Here is a 16,897-nt window from a genome sequence, read left to right on the forward strand (position 1 = left end):
TCATCTTCTGACCTGAGAGCATACCTCCAAAGAAGCCTTTCCTACCACAGTCCATGTCTTCATCCACCCCTCTCTGGCCAGCAGCATTGCCCTGGGAATCCAATATGCCTGGGAGGCTGAAGTCAAATTCCTGGGTCCGAAGCCTTTCCATGCTCACAACCTCCCAGGACAGCGTCTCTGCCCTCTACCACAGCCAAATCCTCCCACCAGGGCCACCCGTATTCATACCTCACCAGGAACCCTTTCTCTCAACAGGACCTCTACTTTCTCTCCTGACCACCTCCTCCCACCAAGACCACTGCCCACACAGTTCCCATTAGAAATTTCCCCTGGAGAGGCAGAGCCAGGCTAATCTCTGTGAGTTCGAGGCCAGCCTGGGCTACCAAGTGAGTTCCAGGAAAGGCGCAAAGCTACACAGAGAAACCCTGTCTCGAAAAACCAAAAAAAAAAAAAAAAAAAAAAAGCCGGGCGGCAGTGGCGCATGCCTTTAATCCTAGCACTCGGGAGGCAGAGTTCCAGTGAGTTCCAAGTGAGTACCAAGTGAGTTCCAGGAAAGGCGCAAAGCTATACAGAGAAACCTTGTCTCGAAAAACCAAAAAAAAAAAAAAGAAAAAAGAAAGAAAGAAAATTCCCCTGGAAATCAAATCCCCCATACTGACCACCCCTCCAAAACCACCACCACCCTCCTGGGTGTTTCTCTATCTCAAAATGACAAACCAAAAGGAGTCAGAACCATTGGCTTCAGTTTAGATGCTTTAATAGCAAGTCTGATTAGCCCCCCAGGTAGTAGACCCCGTGACTGGTTGAGGCTGAAGGGGTAGTGGACTCTCCAGCCTCTGAGACCCAGGTATCATCAGTCCTCATCGGTTTCTGGTATCTCATCGTCCACAGATTTGTTGTTGTCTTCGAAGAGTTGGTGGAGCTGCTCGTTGTTCTGTACCACTTGATAGACGTGGTCTGGGCTGATGCGCTTCTTGCCGCTCACGTGGGCTTCTTCGCCAGCCAACTCAAGGATGTTAGATGTCAGGTACTCGAGTACACCAGCTAGGAACACAGGTGTAGATGAACTCAGGCGCCGGGAGTAGTTCCCCTCTCGCAGGAAGCGGTCTACCCGGCTAACAGGAAATTGAAGTTTGGCTCTTGTGGAACGGGAAACGTTCCGTCTTCGCCTTTTCCCGGCCATGGTGCTTGTTCGATGGGATTGGTTCAGCTCCACCTCTCTTCTGGCCTTAGGTCTCTCAAAATAACCAACCCTCTTAACTACCCGCTTATTTATCTCTGCTCAGCAGGAGAGGTCTTTGTTACAACATAGACTTTATGATCTCACTAGTGTCCACTGAGCTCTGATGTTCAGTGCAGAAATATGCCCATATTAGGAAATTGCTCACCTTTTCATGTGTGTGTTGTGTATACACGTGCACATGTTGGGCAGGCGTGCGTGCGTGCGTGCGTGCGTGCGTGTGTCCGTGTGTGTGTGTGTGTGTGTGTGTGTGTGTGTGTGTGTGTGTGTGTCCTGAAGTTGATATCTGGAATCACCCTTGTTCACTCTTCTATCTTATTTACTGAGACAAAATCTCTCAATCCAAGCTAGAGCTCACCAATACAGAGAGTCTTATTAGCCACCTTGCTTGAGAGATCCTGCCTTAGCCTTTCACAGCTGGAATTACAGGCAAGCCTGCAAGCCCACCTGGTTACATCCCCTTTTTATTTGATGTTTATATTCTGAAAAGATCTATGTGTCAGTGGAAAACTTCTGCCATGGGATGCAACTCCAGGTTATGCATCAGACTGTAGTTTTGCCTCAATTTACATAGTCACCTCAATGTTCCTAATCAGTATTCCTGTTTCTAGTTTTTACTCTTCTTTGAACTGCTCGTCACATTTACCACTCCATTTAACATCTGCCAGATATTTGCATGTTAAGTATTTATTTATTTATTTATTTATTTATTTGGTTTTTCGAGACAGGGTTTCTCTGTGTAGCTTTGCACCTTTCCTGGAACTCGCTTTGTAGCCCAGGCTGACCTCGAACTCACAGAGATCTGCCTGCCTCTGCCTCCCGAGTGCTGGGATTAAAGGCGTGCACCACCACCGCTCAGCTCATCATGTTAAGTATTTAACAGGTATTCATATCTCTTTGAGGATTTTGATTTTTACCATTTTAGATAATCTTACTACCCATTTTGGAGCATATCCACACATATACTTACCTGATTCACTTTATACTAGACACTACAGCCATTTCAAGTTCAATGACAGAAACGTACTCCCATGCCTTTCTGCACTTCATGCGAATCCTATGCATCAACAGAACATTTTTTAAAATTTATTTTTACCATATATTAATTGTATAAATTAATGGGTTTTGTTTTGATACTTCCATTCATACACATAAATTTTTATATTTATTTATTGGAGAGCATGAATGCTATGACATGCATGTGGGAGTCGTGGAACAACTTGCAGGAGTTGGTTCTCTCTTTCCACCGTGTTGAGGTCACTGGATGTAAAGACAAGAGCTCTTAACAATAAAGTCACCTCTCCAGCTCTGTTTTTTTTACTCTGTTTTTACTATTTTGTTTTCCTGATTTCTAGTTTTGTGTGCTGTTTTTTTCCCTATCCCTTTACAGTTGATGTTATTCTCCATTGTGAACAATATCGACTGACAATTTTCTGATTTTGTTTTATTTTCTTTTAAGATAAAGTTTACATAACACAAATTTTACCATCTTAGCCAATTATAAAATTTGGTGTCTATTTACAACGTTATGAAATTATTAGCATCCCACCATGATCACTGCTTATACTATTCCCATGGAAACTGCTTCCTGGAAATCAGATTCAAATGTCCTTACAGCTCTCATACCTCCCAATCCTTTACACAGTAGCTTTTAGGTATTAAGAGGCCTAATGCCCCAGTCTGGTCTCAAATTCTTATAGAGACATGGATGACCTTGAACTTCTGATACTCCTGCCTCTACCTCCCAAATGCTGAATTATAGGCAAGTGTCCCCATACCTAGTTTATTCTGTGCTAGTGCAGGAGATCAAACCCAGAGCTTCGGGCATGTTAGGCAAGTAGTCTAGCAACTAAGTCACATTCAAGACCCCCACCCCTTTTTGAGGCAGGCTGGCACCAAGGTATCTTAGACTTATCTTCCTGTCCCAAGTGTTGTAGTATAAGTGTGCACCACCACACTTGGCCTGTGTGGTTCTGGGGACTGAACCCAGGGCTTCATGCATGCTAAGTAAACCCTCTCCCAACTGAGCTAGGACAAATTCCTAGCCCCCTTTGTGTTTCTTCTGTTCTTTTGTCTTTCTCTTTCTATGGTACTGAGAACTGAACTGAAGGCCATGTGCATGCTAGGTAAGCACTCTTCCACTGACCCATATCCCTAGTCCTACCTTCTGACATCCATTGAAAACAGACTTATCTCCCTTCACACACCCATTTCAATATTCCTTCTTATATTCCCAGGTCTGTTCTTCGGTCTATCTTTTGAGGTAGTTTTAACATCTTCTTTTTCTCTAATGATCTACATAGAATCTTCATATTTATATTTCATTTTGTGAAAATTCTAAAACTTAAATAAAAAAACATACCACAGAATCCTGCTCCTTGTCCAGAGATCTTCTATGACTACAACTGTGGCAGGGGCCTGGAAACTCTCTTAGCATCTCCTTTGCTTCACCTTCATAGCTACTTAATCATCAGTCATTCCTTTCCCATATCTTTAATACTGTTCCAAGAATCCATTTTGACTATTCTATTCGAACACATTATCACTGTCACCTCAGAAACTGTAGCAACCCACTTACTTACTTATTCCTTCCCTTACTACCTTCCAATTCATTTCCCAGAGTACTCATTTTCTAACACTAAATCTGCTTATGACACTGTATTGCTTAAAACTCATCAGTAGCTTCCCACTGCATGTGGATTAACACTTTTAAATCCTAAGATGCTTTATGTTGTTTTTCCTTCATCTAGCTTCTCTGCCTCAATGGCTATTTTTAAATATAAATCTAAGTTCTGCAAAACTTTGACTCATTTCCAAGCTTGGTTAGAATCCACACAGTCTCCCTAACTTTCACTTTGCATACTATATCAGAAGTAAAATAAATACATGATTAATCATTTATTTCATGTCTGTCATTTTCTTCCAAGGTGACAGGAGCTGTCTACTTCATTAACACTTTATCCACAGAGACAAACACGGAGACTAGAACACAGAACATACTCAATAAATCTTCATTGCAACCATGAGTGAAACCACACAAATCTAATCTTAGTGCATGGTTCCTCTAGTAGACTGTAGGTGATTTCCCTCTTCAGGAAGATGAAAAGAACATCATCTACCTCACAGGACACCATGAGAAACAAATGCTATGAGGTTCATCACAGTACCTGGAATAAAATAAGTGTTCATGGAATAATCTTTTTTTTTTTTTTTTGGTTTTTCAAGACAGGGTTTCTCTGTGTAGCTTTGCGCCTTTCCTGGAACTCACTTGGTAGCCCAGGCTGGCCTCGAACTCACAGAGATCCGCCTGGCTCTGCCTCCCGAGTGCTGGAATTAAAGGCGTGCGCCACCACCGCCCGGCGGAATAATCTTTATTACAGCCAATTTTACCTCCTATAGTACAATAGAGAAGAGTACTCTTAAGCCTGAGCAAGGCAAATGCTAAGCTGTCTGGACCTTCCCAGAGCAGTATACTCTTAGAATTCTAACCTGGGTTTAAGACCAACATATCCTCCAAGACGCCAGAGACTTGAAGCTACTGCTGAAAAATGACTAAACTGAGGGAGTCAAAGGATGGCCACCTCACTCAAGATAAAAGCTCACAGGGACAGGGTCCCTGTTATTTGTTAACTATACAAAAACTTTCTAATAGTACATAATATTATTTATATGAAATAGGCACAATAGACAAATCCATAGAAACCACAAGAAGATTCATGGTTGCTAAGGGCTAGAGAGCAAGGAAAATAGTGACTGATAATGTGTAGGTTTCGTCTATGTTCTAAATTTTGGAATCTAAAATAATAGGTAACAGCTATCTTGGCACAACACTGTAAATATACTAAAACCATTGAATTTGTTCTACAAATTAGACTGCATTAAAAAAATGAAACCTCCAGTTATCATGTAGCTGGCTCCATGATTCCTAAGACCAGGTCAGAAAAGATGACACAGTTTCACACTTGGAAGCAGTACCAGGCTGTAAGGAAGCCCAAACTCTCCCCACATGGAAAAGAGGTGAGACTCTAAGAACATGTCAGTAAATGAGTCTTCAATGAATTCTAGCTCTCACATATTTGAGCCACCTCAGCTGGTTCACACTAGAGCACAGGTGAACTTTTCCTTTTGAGCCCTGGTGAAAATACAAATTCATAAGACTCCCCCCCGCCCCCAAAAAAGTGTTATCATTTTAATTCCCTGGGATTTTAGGTTAGCAAACCGAACATAGATTCAGAACAAATGAACACATAGATGGATTTCACCTGAATAAAAATTGTTTTGCTTCTTAATTTGAACCTCCAAGGCAAGCAGAAATTTTTTAAAAAGCAGGCATACATACCTCTTCCAGTAGTGATGCTCTGCTGTAAGACGGTAATATACAGCTGTAGGGTCAGTTGTGGGGCAGAGCCTAGGAAAGCCTGGATCACTGATGCCCGACTGAAGGCAGAACGGTGGGTAAACATCTTGCCTTCTGCCTGGCCCACCTCCTTCTCAACCTCCTCGGAGAGGCCATCTTTTGGCATCTGCCGTTTCTTAGTGATGCTCACATAAGGCTCTTCATTCTGGTTGGACTGACAGTAGAGGCAAAAGACTTCAAAACACCTAGAAACAAATGAATGAGTCATAGAAATGAGTGACTGGCAGAACTCTGTCCTTTCCCAGTCATCCTGTTTTCACTTAGCCTGATTCTCAAACCCTCGCCCAGCTATTCTAAATCTCTCCAAATCAGTCACTCTCAGGATCGGTTCTAAGGAGTCAGTCTATAAGCTCTCCAGTAGACCATTGGGAATCGAGTGAGAATCAAGCAAAGGTGACATTGAAAGCTTCCAAGGCAAAGAAAACAAGACAATGGGAAGTAGTTCACACTCTAGAGCCACAGAAAAAGGTTTAGTTTTTCTTCTTGACACACACTAGCTCTGCAGCTGTAGATAAAGCCCTTATATTCTGAACTTTTCCCCTCAATAATAAAATAGAGAAGATACCTACTTTGTCATCCTGCTGTGAAAGAGGACTAAAGGGTATAAGGCTCTGTGTGTGTGTGTGTGTGTGTGTGTGTGTGTGTGTGTGTGTGTGTGTGTTAATGTCCCATATAAAATTGATGCCACAAAGCACCCTAGTAAAAAAAAGAATGTGCAGGCTCACTCCTATAATCTCTACACTCTCTAGACTCTAGGGTCTAGAGGCTGGGGCAGAATGATTGCCAAGCATTCAAGGCCAGCTTGGGCTACACAGTGAGTTACAGATTAGCCTGGGCTACAATAAGGCTGAGAGGTGGTAGAGGAAAGAGAAGGGAGGGAGGGAGAGAGGGAAGGAGGGAACATGAAGATGAATAAAGTTGGGTATGTGTACAGTTGCTGGTCATTTAGAATTTCATTGGAAGACCACAACAAATTACCTATTTCTTTATCCTAATAAGCCCATATAGGCCATGGCTAAATTCAAACATGCCCAGGAGTTGGCAAATGTCTTATTTAAGTATTCCCAAGCCCACTCTGGGGACACATCCTTAACTAGTGACTCAAATTTTTCCCTCTATGTAATATTATAGATAGATACTAATGGAAAGAAAAAGTATTGGTGCCTATGATTTGCTTTGAAGCATACATACACACAGAGAGAGCCACATACATAGATGGGGAGAAATGGAAAGAGAGAGACTGAAATTGATTTGATGGATGGAGAGATGGAAAGATACATGAAACAAAATGTTCTAGTTGGAAGTTTTCCTGTGTCCCACACGGTCAGCAACCACTCAAACCCCAATAAACACACAGAAGCTTATATTAATTATGAACTGTATGGCCATTGGCTCAGGCTTATTATTGACTAGCTCTTACATTTAAGTTAACCCATAATACTTATCTATGTTTAGTCACATGGCTTGGTACCTTTTCTCAGTTCTGCCTTGACATCTTGCTTCCTCTGTGTCTGCCTGGCAATTCCTGACTCAGCCTTCCTCTTCCCAGAATTCTCCTTGTCTGCTTGTCCCACCTATATGTCCTGTCTGGCTACTGGCCAATCAGAGTTTTATTTATCAACCAATCAGAGCAACACATATTCATAGCACACAAAACGCCATCCCACAGCACTTCCCCTTTTCTGTCTAATCAAAAAGGAAGGATTTAACTTTAACCTAGTAAAATTACATGTAATAAAACAGTTATCAAGCAAGAATTACAGTTATAATATCTAGTCTATTTGTATTTTGCAAAATTAAAGAAAATATTCTATCTACCCTATGTTTATGAATCTAAAGTTTCATATCTAATTTATCTTTTATCATAACCAAGGGAAATTAAAACTATCTAGTCTTCAACTACATCAAAGACCCCAGGAGGATATAATATTACCTAAGTAAACAGGAAGAGCATTGCAAGCAACTTCCAAAAATCTAGAATGACAGAGACAGCTGGCTGCCTGGACAGTCACCCAATATTTCTCTGCAATGTTGGGGCATCCATCTTCAGCTTATAGTCCTAGAGTCTCTCAGTTGCTTCTCTCTGTGTTCTGTAGAATGTCTGGCAGTTTCTTTTGTGAAACAGGAACACAAAGGACCATCTTGCCTTGCAAAGTTCAGTGGTCACCTTCCTATGGGTCCTGCATGTCCAGTTTATATAACATATTATCAGCAGTCCAGGCAAGAGCAGTTTCTTGCCCAAATGGCTATTTCTGCCAAGAAGAAGATGAACTCCACATGGAATGTCTTTGATGCCCATCTTTCTCTTTGAAATAAATCAGTGCTGTCAGGAGCAGACATGTCTCAATGTCCAGAAAAGTCTAAGTTTTTAAAACATTTTAAATGCCATATTCTGTAGGTCTATAAAGTGTTTGAAGATTATCTACCTAATTGAATTATAGCTATGTATACCTAGAAAACTTAACTAGCATGACTATAAGAGCATGACTATAAGTTTGACTACCATAGATAACTAATTATTAATCTGTATTTCTTAATTATACATTACAATTTCAAATGAGCTGCACAAACATCATACCTTAAACAAGAGTAGAAATATAAATATAGTATAACAAAATTAACTTTAAATTTGTATCAATAAACTAAAATCCACAGCATTGTAAAATATTTCAAATAAGTTGTTACTCTTTAAAAGTAGATTCAATAATCTACCCTTTTATCCTATCATATCTATATCCTCTCCTCCTTTTTTCTTTAGAAAGATATTGACTATGACCAATAACAATTTGTAAGCAATCTCTAAACAAATACAAATATCCATAATCCATTTTTTGGGAATGTGGGTATAGTGTTCTAGGCTACTTCCTGCTGATAGAGGGTGCTGTATTCTTATGGGGATCCTAAGAGAATTAGGAATTATGGTCAAGTCCTGATTGGAATAGTTGCCTTGAAGCAGTTCTGGATGTTGGATCATCTGGAGACCTCTCAGGGGGGTCTTCCTTGATCAAACCATATTAGCCTGGAAGCAATCCATAGGTTCTCATCTTCTGCGGAAACAAAAGCAGAACCTCTTTTCCAAAGCAACATATCCTTAGACATAAATTTTGAAATCAAGATAACTTTAAAATATACATATTGATTTAACTCAGTAGCTTTTACAATCGAATGTCTTTCTGCAGTTAAAACTCCCAAAGACAACCTAATCCAAATTCTCTGTGTAATATCCATCTTTATGTGGCTTATTTTTTATATTACTTTTACTTTCTCTTTAAAGATTTTATTTTTTAAAACTATCTATTTCTTTATATAACTGTCTATATTCCCTTTCCTCTCTCTTCCAAGCCTATGTATATTTTTATACACATTGTAAACTGTTTAGAAGTTTATTTCATCTGAATCTGTTTTATTGTGAATCTATTGCTTTAAACTGCAGAGTGGTTAGAACAGAAACAACAGCCTTGGCTGCTGACTCTGCCCACCTCAGCTTTTGCAGAAATCTGCAGCCATACCACTTAGCTCATGGCGGCTGGCAGCCAGCTCCATCTTGCAGGCAGCTGTCAGGAGATGAGTCTGTTCTGCTGCTAGTATGAGACTGTGAGACTAGGAAGCCTAGTGTGGCTCTGTTTCTGTCCTTTCAGAATCTTTAAGTTTTCTTAGTCTATGTGGATCAATGCCCAATGGTGAGGTGCCAATTGTAGTTTGAAGTTTTCCTGTGTCCCGCCCAGTCTGCATCTGCTCAGACCCAAATAAACACACAGAAGCTTATATTAATTACAAACTAGATGGCCATTGGCTCAAGCTTATTATTGACTAGCTCTTACATTTAAATTAACCCATAATTCTTATCTATGTTTAGCCACATGGCTTGGTACCTTTTCTTAGTTCTGCCTTGACATCTTGCTTTCTCTGTGTCTGGTTGGTGACTCCTGACTCAGCCTTCCTCTTCCCAGAATTCTCCTTGTCTGCTTGTCCCACCTATACTTCCTGTCTGGCTACTGGCCAAGCAGCATTTTATTTATCAACCAATTAGAGCAACACATATTCACAGCATACAGAACAACATCCCACAACAAAATGTTAATTATATAATCTAGGTTGTAGGCACTTGGGTGTAAAAGTCAATAAGATTTTCCTCTGCGTGTCTGAAAACTTACATAATGAAGTGCTAGGAAAAACAGATTTTCCCTTGGGTTTAAAGATTGACTTTTATGCCCTAAAACATGCACTTTCATAACAATCTTACAATACTGCTAGATTTTATGGCTTCATTTGGGTTTATTGAATGTTGTTAACTTAATAGTATCACCTGGAGGTATCTATGACAACCTAAGTACATTTATAATTCAAAATAGTAAAATAAAGCCTTTCTGATGCAGTACGTGGACAGATTTCATGATTATTACCTTTGTTCACTTGTTTCAGGGGAAAGAAGGTATGTGGTTTGTGTGTCAGAGGAAGTCTGTCTACTATCTTGTAATACATAGTCAATCAAAGATGCTTTAATATTTTTCATCAAGACATGGCAGTGTAGTCTAGTTTTTTTTTTGGAAGAAAATGATAATACTTAAGTTTATTTCATGAATTCAAGCCTAACTCCTCCAAAATTTAAACCTTTGACTGATGAACAAACACCCCTTAAAACTGTTGGACCATCAAAAGTGGCAAGTTGAAGAAGACAGAATAAAATGGCCATGGTATTTATTCTCAAAGAGGTGATGACAGCAGATGTACCTTACTAAGCTAGCTTGAAGACTCCCACTCCATTCATTCAGAGGTGTTCACTATCTAGATGGAATAATGGGACATATATAGAATAAGTACAAGAATAAGTATAATATGCAATAAAACAATATTTATGTCGTACTTTTGGTTCACATGATAGTTTCTAATATACCAGTTCACAAAGAAACCTTACTGAAAGAATTTAAACCAGCATCATTTCTAATAGCAAAGAGGTCCTCAAAATGAAAGGATAATTAACTATATCAAAGCACATCCACTCAATTAAATATTGTGTAGTTCTCAAAACTGATAGTTTAGGAAAACGTCTAACATAAATAGCATAATCCTTTGGGGCTGGTGAGATGGCTTAGTGGGTAAAGGTGCTTGCTGCCAAACCTGAGCACTTGACTTTAATCCCTGGATCTCTCGAAAGTGGTGAAAGTAGAGAGCTGACTCTCCCAAATTGTCCTCTGACCTCCACACATTCGTACAAACACAGATACACAAATACACAATCATATTAAAAATTTTTTTTTAAATTAATCCTGGGCTTGGGATACAGTCTGCTTAGCATGTATTAGGCCCTGGATTCAATCCCCAACACATTTAATTTATTACAATTAAAATACATTTATTATATTTAATAAAACATTTTATCACATTTGATAAGGAAAGCAAACTTTTAGAGAAAACTTCACACATATAAATGTATACAAACTACACAAACTTACACATACACATAAACAGTGGAATGACAGAATTGAATTCTATTGACTCAAAAGTGATAATTGTTAAATAGAAATTGTGCAAACAAGTTGTTAAACAACTCATACCTTGGTCAGACTTGATGGGGATAAGTAAATTTTGAAATTAGCAAACTGTTGAAATTTGGGCCCATTTTCCCTGACAGCTTACAATCAGAACCCCGTGTACATACTAGTAAGGATATAATACAAAAGCATTGAGAATTATTCTCTTTGGGCAGTCAAATTAAAGGTTTCATTTTCTTCACTGTGCATATATATTTTCTGTTTCTCTGTTATTTTAACAAATATTCTTTACTTGTGATATAAAAGTCAAACTTAGAGCTTTGAAAGACCAAACTAAACAAAAGGTAGAACATGCTAAAAGCTACTCTATGAAATAAATGAAGGAAATAAGGGTTTGTAGAAAACTGCAGTTCTAATGATGCTTGAAGGGAAGTTTTGAATGAAACTTCAGAGATCAGCCATGTAAATGAAAAATGTTTCCAGAAAAAAAAAAAAAAACTAATGGCACAGATAACTCCAATGGCGGAGCCTCTCACAATCCATGGCTTTTTCTTAGTGATACATTGTCTTTTTTTCCCCTTTGAGACAGAGTCTCTCTATGTAGTCCTGACTGGCCTGGAACTCACTCTGTAGACTAGGCTGGTTCAAACTTACTCTGCCTCCCTAGTGCTGGGATTAAAGTCATGCACCACCACACCTGGCATATCTTATCAATGCTTCAAACATTGTAGCTTATAAATTTGTGAACTGTCCCAAGACCTCTTACTACTACTAAGTAGAAACCTAAGAAACAAACTACTGCTGTTTTCTTAAAATTCTGCCAAGATTTGTGTATTTTTTTCAATTTTGTTTAGAGTTTGTTTTAATTGTTGTTTCTCTGCATGAGCTACTTGAATAAAATCACCCTAGGTAAGGGCTAAGGATATAGCTCAGTGGTAGAGGACCAACATCCTTCATAAAAATTATTCAAGGTAGTTCCTCAGTATCACATATTCCATGGCTCAGGACCTTTGTGTAATGTATGTATTTTAGGCTCAACAGGCCAACAGGGTCTCTGCTCAGCTCTGCCTCTGCAGACAAACAGCCTATAAATGAATGACTATATGAAGGAGTGACTCTAGCTGTGTTTTAATAAAACTTTACTTATTTATTTCTAATACAGAAACAGGTGGTGGCATGATTTGGCCAGTGGAGCATAGTCTGCAGACCCCATGATGATCCCTGCTGTAGATACTTAGTAATTTGATTGACCTTTTTTCACTTAGTTCCATTTTCAAGCGTAATTCATTTGTCAACCATAACAGCAGTTTGTTCCCTAGGTAAAACTAGGCATGTTGATGGCAACACAAATAACTCGAGGTACCAAAGACTCTAATGAAAATACTTTTTCCAAAGAAATATTACGATCTCCTGTAAGCTATATTATGTTCATGTGAGACACATGTCTGAGAAGCTACATCAGAGAGCTAGGCTGGTTAAATAGAAAATATTGTGAAACCTTTGACAAGCCACTTGCTTAATCTCCGGAGTCTCAGGGCCTGGACTGTAGAAATAAGACTGTGCCAGTTAGCTCACATGGTTTGACTATAGATGGAATTAAACAATGTATGTGCTTTGCAAAGGAAAGAAATGCTTTTCAAATGTGGACTGTTATTATTTTAAATTACTTTTAAATGTCCCTATAGAGACATACTACTGCGAATCACTTTGCAATGTTCTATAACAATTTTAGACAGTTTTAACTTACATCTTGGTTTTTTGTTTTGTTTTGTTTTTTCCCGAGACAGGGTTTCTCTGTGTAGGTTTGTGCCTTTCCTGGAACTCACTCTGTAGCCCAGGCCAGCCTTGAGCTCACAGAGATCCGCCTGCCTCTGCCTCCCGAGTGCTGGGATTAAAGGCGTGCACCACCACTCCCCGGCTTAATTTACATCTTATAAATCTAGATTTTGTTCACCTCTCATTTTGTCTGTTAAACTGTGCTAGTAATAAAGATGGGGGTTTCTTGAAGTTACTCATCTATATTTCCTCCTTTCAGTTAATTTATGAAAGTTACCATAACTGTGAGAACAGTAGGAAACAGGAGGTAAAAGACAGTCTCCCTTCTGTTTGTTCAGAATATCTAGCATAGCTGAAAGTAAGATTTTCCTTCAAATTGGAAATGGGGGTAATTCAAGACACTATCCAAAGTTCATATTAGAAAGCACCATAGAAACTGTAGCTATACATTTAAATATAAGACTAAAATTATAATAAATAAATGATATAAAGAGTTCTACCAATGCCTCCATGAAGGAAAAGGGGGGCAGAAGTGAGCTAGCAGTTTGAGTCCATACTCATTAGGGTAAGGTATTGCAGACCGCCATTTTCCCCGTACTGAGGAGTTGCCATAAGGATTCAAGCATACTAAACCAAGCACTATACAGAGTAAACTACTGTATGTCACTTTAATTAGGTCATCATATTGTATGAACTCAAAAAACAGCGTCTACCTAAAAATGGTAGTTTGGCTACCCTAACTTGAGTAGAAGAAAACTGTCCCCCAAACAACTTTAAAATATTACTAAAAACCATTGCTAAGGGGTAAAAGGGAGAAATTATTGTGATCCCCTTGTTTGGGGGAATAATTTGATCTTTCTGAAAAGCTGATGATTTAAGAGTTCAAATTAGAACCAATCATTAGGAAGAAATCCCACTAATTTTTTTAAGTCCTGTTAACCAAAAAAATCAAGAAATTTCCCTTTCATTTGGAAGCTAAGGGTCTTGAAACTACATTTTGTGTCTCTCAGTTCAAAGATCATGGGTCCAGTACTTCCTTGACAGAAATCAGCTATATCAGAATATGAGGCTCCTTTCCTTAATAAAGTTATAAAAAATTACTGTGATAACTGAAGAAAACCAAAAATTCATAATAAAGGAGAAATTTGTTATACGTTCATGTTGAGGAGGGAAAAACTAAATTCATACTCTGCCACTCAGTACTATTGTTCTTAACATCTTAGTATATTTCCTTAGGCTCTAGTTTATAGTTGCCATGCCGTTTTTATACGTAATATTCTATTAGCTTTGTCTAAAGAAACACCTCAAAATGACAGCAGTGATAGAGGGTTCTTACTTGCCTGGTTGCTCTGGGTGTTTGTTTTTTTATTTTGTTCGCAAATGATCAAACATTTAAAACTGTAAAGATGGAACTGCTGATAAAATGTCCTGCACACTCTACTTTCTTTCCCAGAACACAGAGAACACAATGAACCTAATTGCGTTTTGGAAGGAAGCCTTGGGAACGTGTTCTGGAGCCTCATTTGCCTCATGTATAAAATGGGGACAGGGACTGGGGGAGCCCACAGCAATGGTGGAGCATTGGTTTAGTATGCCTAAGGCCCTAGGTTCAACCTCCAGCACCAAAATAATAAACACATAAACAAATGCTGTGAGCACGATTGCATGTACTTCATGGCAAGGAGTCAGTCAGCTAAGGCCTGTAGGTATAAACCAAACCACTTAGCACAAGCAACTTTTGAGAATTCTCAGTTCCCCAAGTCACTCCACCCAAATAGGAGTTTCTTCCCCACAGATGACATTAGATGATGAGTGCCTTGTCTAAAGTCAAATCTCACTTAGTTTCTTGAGCAGGGCCACCGCGCTGGCTTCAGGACATGGGTTCTCTACTAGCTAACTGATCGCAATGCTTTCTAAGTACCCCACCCACCTATTTTTCTGATTCCTCCCTGATGTCCTGTCAGGACATCAGGAGCAGTTTCTCACTATTACCAGCATATGTTTCTTGTCCTTTCTAGGATTCCCTGGCTCTTGAAGAATGGGAAACCTGTTTACCAAGTTTGCCATAACTGTGTTCAACTGCAAGTCAGTACAGTAAGCTAAAAGGTTGTTTAAAATGGCATGCAAAATTTTAATATTGTGAACATTTTAAAAATCTGAACATAAACATTTACTTTTGTGTTTCATCTAGTAAGATAAAAGATATGAAAACGATATATTTAAATTCCCTTCAAGTTCTGAGATGAAAATCGAGTCTGTTTCATTACTATGTATTTCTTCTTGCTTTGTGTTCATAAAGAGTAATTCTTAGGGCTAAGGATATACTTCGACGGTAAGGCATTTGCCTAGCCAGTACGAGGCCCTGGATTCCATCCACAGCACCACAAACTGCAACAACAATAACTTTTTCCCCCAGAAATGACATTAGTAGTTTTTCTTAACACAAAGCAAGTTCCTGTCTTCAAGGCACATCGTGTCCCAGATTTCATGGCTATATTAAAAATTGGGCAGAATTAGAAGATATCTCTGGTACTACGTGTGTTTTCACTCTAGACCAATGTTCATCACGCCAAGAGAAAAGTAGAGTGCATGAATTTCTAGACTTCTGTATATGAATTAAATAAATTTTAACAAAGCACTTAGAATAGTGCCTGGTACACAGTTAAGTGCCATGTGTTTGATAAACTAAATTAAATGATCCATAAAGGCTCTGACTTTAACCGTGCTTAGAGTAACTTCCGAAGGTTTGTTCTATGACCACACATGCCAATCTTGCCGAAGGCCACTTGACCACAGAGAAAGCAATGTACTTTTATGAGACCGAAAAAGGCAAAGACTGCTGCTCTTTTTGGTCCAATTGAAGCAAACATTGGCAATTCCATATGATGGCTCCCGAAATCCAGGGCATCTCAGTTTTGGTGCCACTCTGGAACCCTGCCACATGCTGGAGACTGGAATGGTGAGGCTTGGGAAAGCAGGGCGGGTTAGCCCTGGTTCTGGTCACCTGTACCTTGCAAGAAGGCCTCTCCCTCAGCTGGGGCAGTAGAGGGGGGATGGCCAGGGGCTGCGGCCTAAGGGTTGGTTCTGGGTTCTGCACGCACCTGTACAGGGGCCCGAGCTGCAGCAGGTGCATCAGCAGCACCAGTGGGCGATCGCGGCTGAGGTCGCGGTGGACGAAGAGGAGCGTGAACTGCACCAGAGCACACGGCATCAGGGAGAAGAGCAAAGTCAGCGCCTGCCACATGCGATCCCCGTCCGAGCGGTAGGTGCTGCTCAGGTAGAGCGCCGCTATGGTCTCGGCCACGAACAGGAACAGGGACGCTAACACCGAGGCCGGGAATTTCATCTCCGCGCCTCAGACTCGCCCAGCGGGTGGCAGCGGCGGCGGTGGCGGTGGCAGCGGTGACGGTTCCCAGAGCGGATCCCAGCATGCCCGGCCCCGATCCGCTCGCGAGCAGCGCAGCCCGCCGAGGGCACGATGGCCCGGCCAAATGGGCCGTGCACGCTGTAGCCCGGCCTGGGGGCAAGCCACACCGGGGAGGGGGTGGGGTGGGGCGGGCAGCGTGGCCCCGCTCGGACACGCCCACGAGCACCGTGCGCAGCCGCCAGCGCGCGCCTCTCAGCTCGCCGCGCCGCCTCCCTGGAGACTGTTCCGGGCGGGCCACGAACCAGGAGCCTTCCGACAGCTGGTGCCCAACCAGCAGCAGAAGGTCGCCAACTAAGCTAGCTCGCGCGAAGCCTCTGAGTCCTAGAGTTGGTTGTTCTGGGCTGTCTCCAGTGGCTTTGATAAACTGTAACCAGCAGAAACCAGAATTGGGGGTGGGGGAGTCTGAATTCCTGATCCACTGTCTAGTTTCTGGGCGGAAGAAACACCCGGTCAAAAGTTCAGATTTTCCTGCCATTCCAAAATAGCCAGAGCCACTGAGATGCTTTTCAGAGAGCAAGTGTCTTGTCATGCACTCGACATACTGG

At 40.6% G+C, this 16,897-nt stretch overlaps 2 protein-coding genes across 2 annotated transcripts in view; both read right to left on the reverse strand.

Moving 5' to 3' along the window:
- Xk (X-linked Kx blood group antigen, Kell and VPS13A binding protein) overlaps positions 1 to 16,390 on the reverse strand; it is a 52,178-nt gene extending 35,788 nt beyond the window's left edge. The window contains exons 1-2 of the mRNA XM_052742768.1: positions 16,027 to 16,390; positions 5,580 to 5,842 (exon numbers count right to left, since the gene is read on the reverse strand). Coding sequence (XP_052598728.1) covers positions 5,580 to 5,842; positions 16,027 to 16,271 — 508 coding nt within the window. The 5' untranslated portion in view covers positions 16,272 to 16,390. The remainder of the gene's footprint in view (positions 1 to 5,579; positions 5,843 to 16,026) is intronic.
- On the reverse strand, positions 741 to 1,390 carry LOC128113306 (histone H2A-Bbd type 1-like). The gene has a single exon (XM_052742906.1). It carries the CDS (start codon positions 1,181 to 1,183, stop codon positions 854 to 856), a length of 330 nt encoding a protein of 109 aa, XP_052598866.1. The 5' UTR covers positions 1,184 to 1,390; the 3' UTR covers positions 741 to 853.
- Positions 16,391 to 16,897: the final 507 nt, after the last annotated feature.

The sequence above is a fragment of the Peromyscus californicus genome, unplaced genomic scaffold (genome assembly GCF_007827085.1).
Source record: "Peromyscus californicus insignis strain IS unplaced genomic scaffold, ASM782708v3 Scaffold_10__1_contigs__length_136768540, whole genome shotgun sequence".
Taxonomy (NCBI): Eukaryota; Metazoa; Chordata; class Mammalia; order Rodentia; family Cricetidae; genus Peromyscus; species Peromyscus californicus.

What these genes read in the sequence shown, in the direction of transcription:
- LOC128113306 (XM_052742906.1), bottom strand. Translation starts at nt 1,183, where the DNA reads ATGGCCGGGAAAAGGCGAAGACGGAACGTTTCCCGTTCCACAAGAGCC.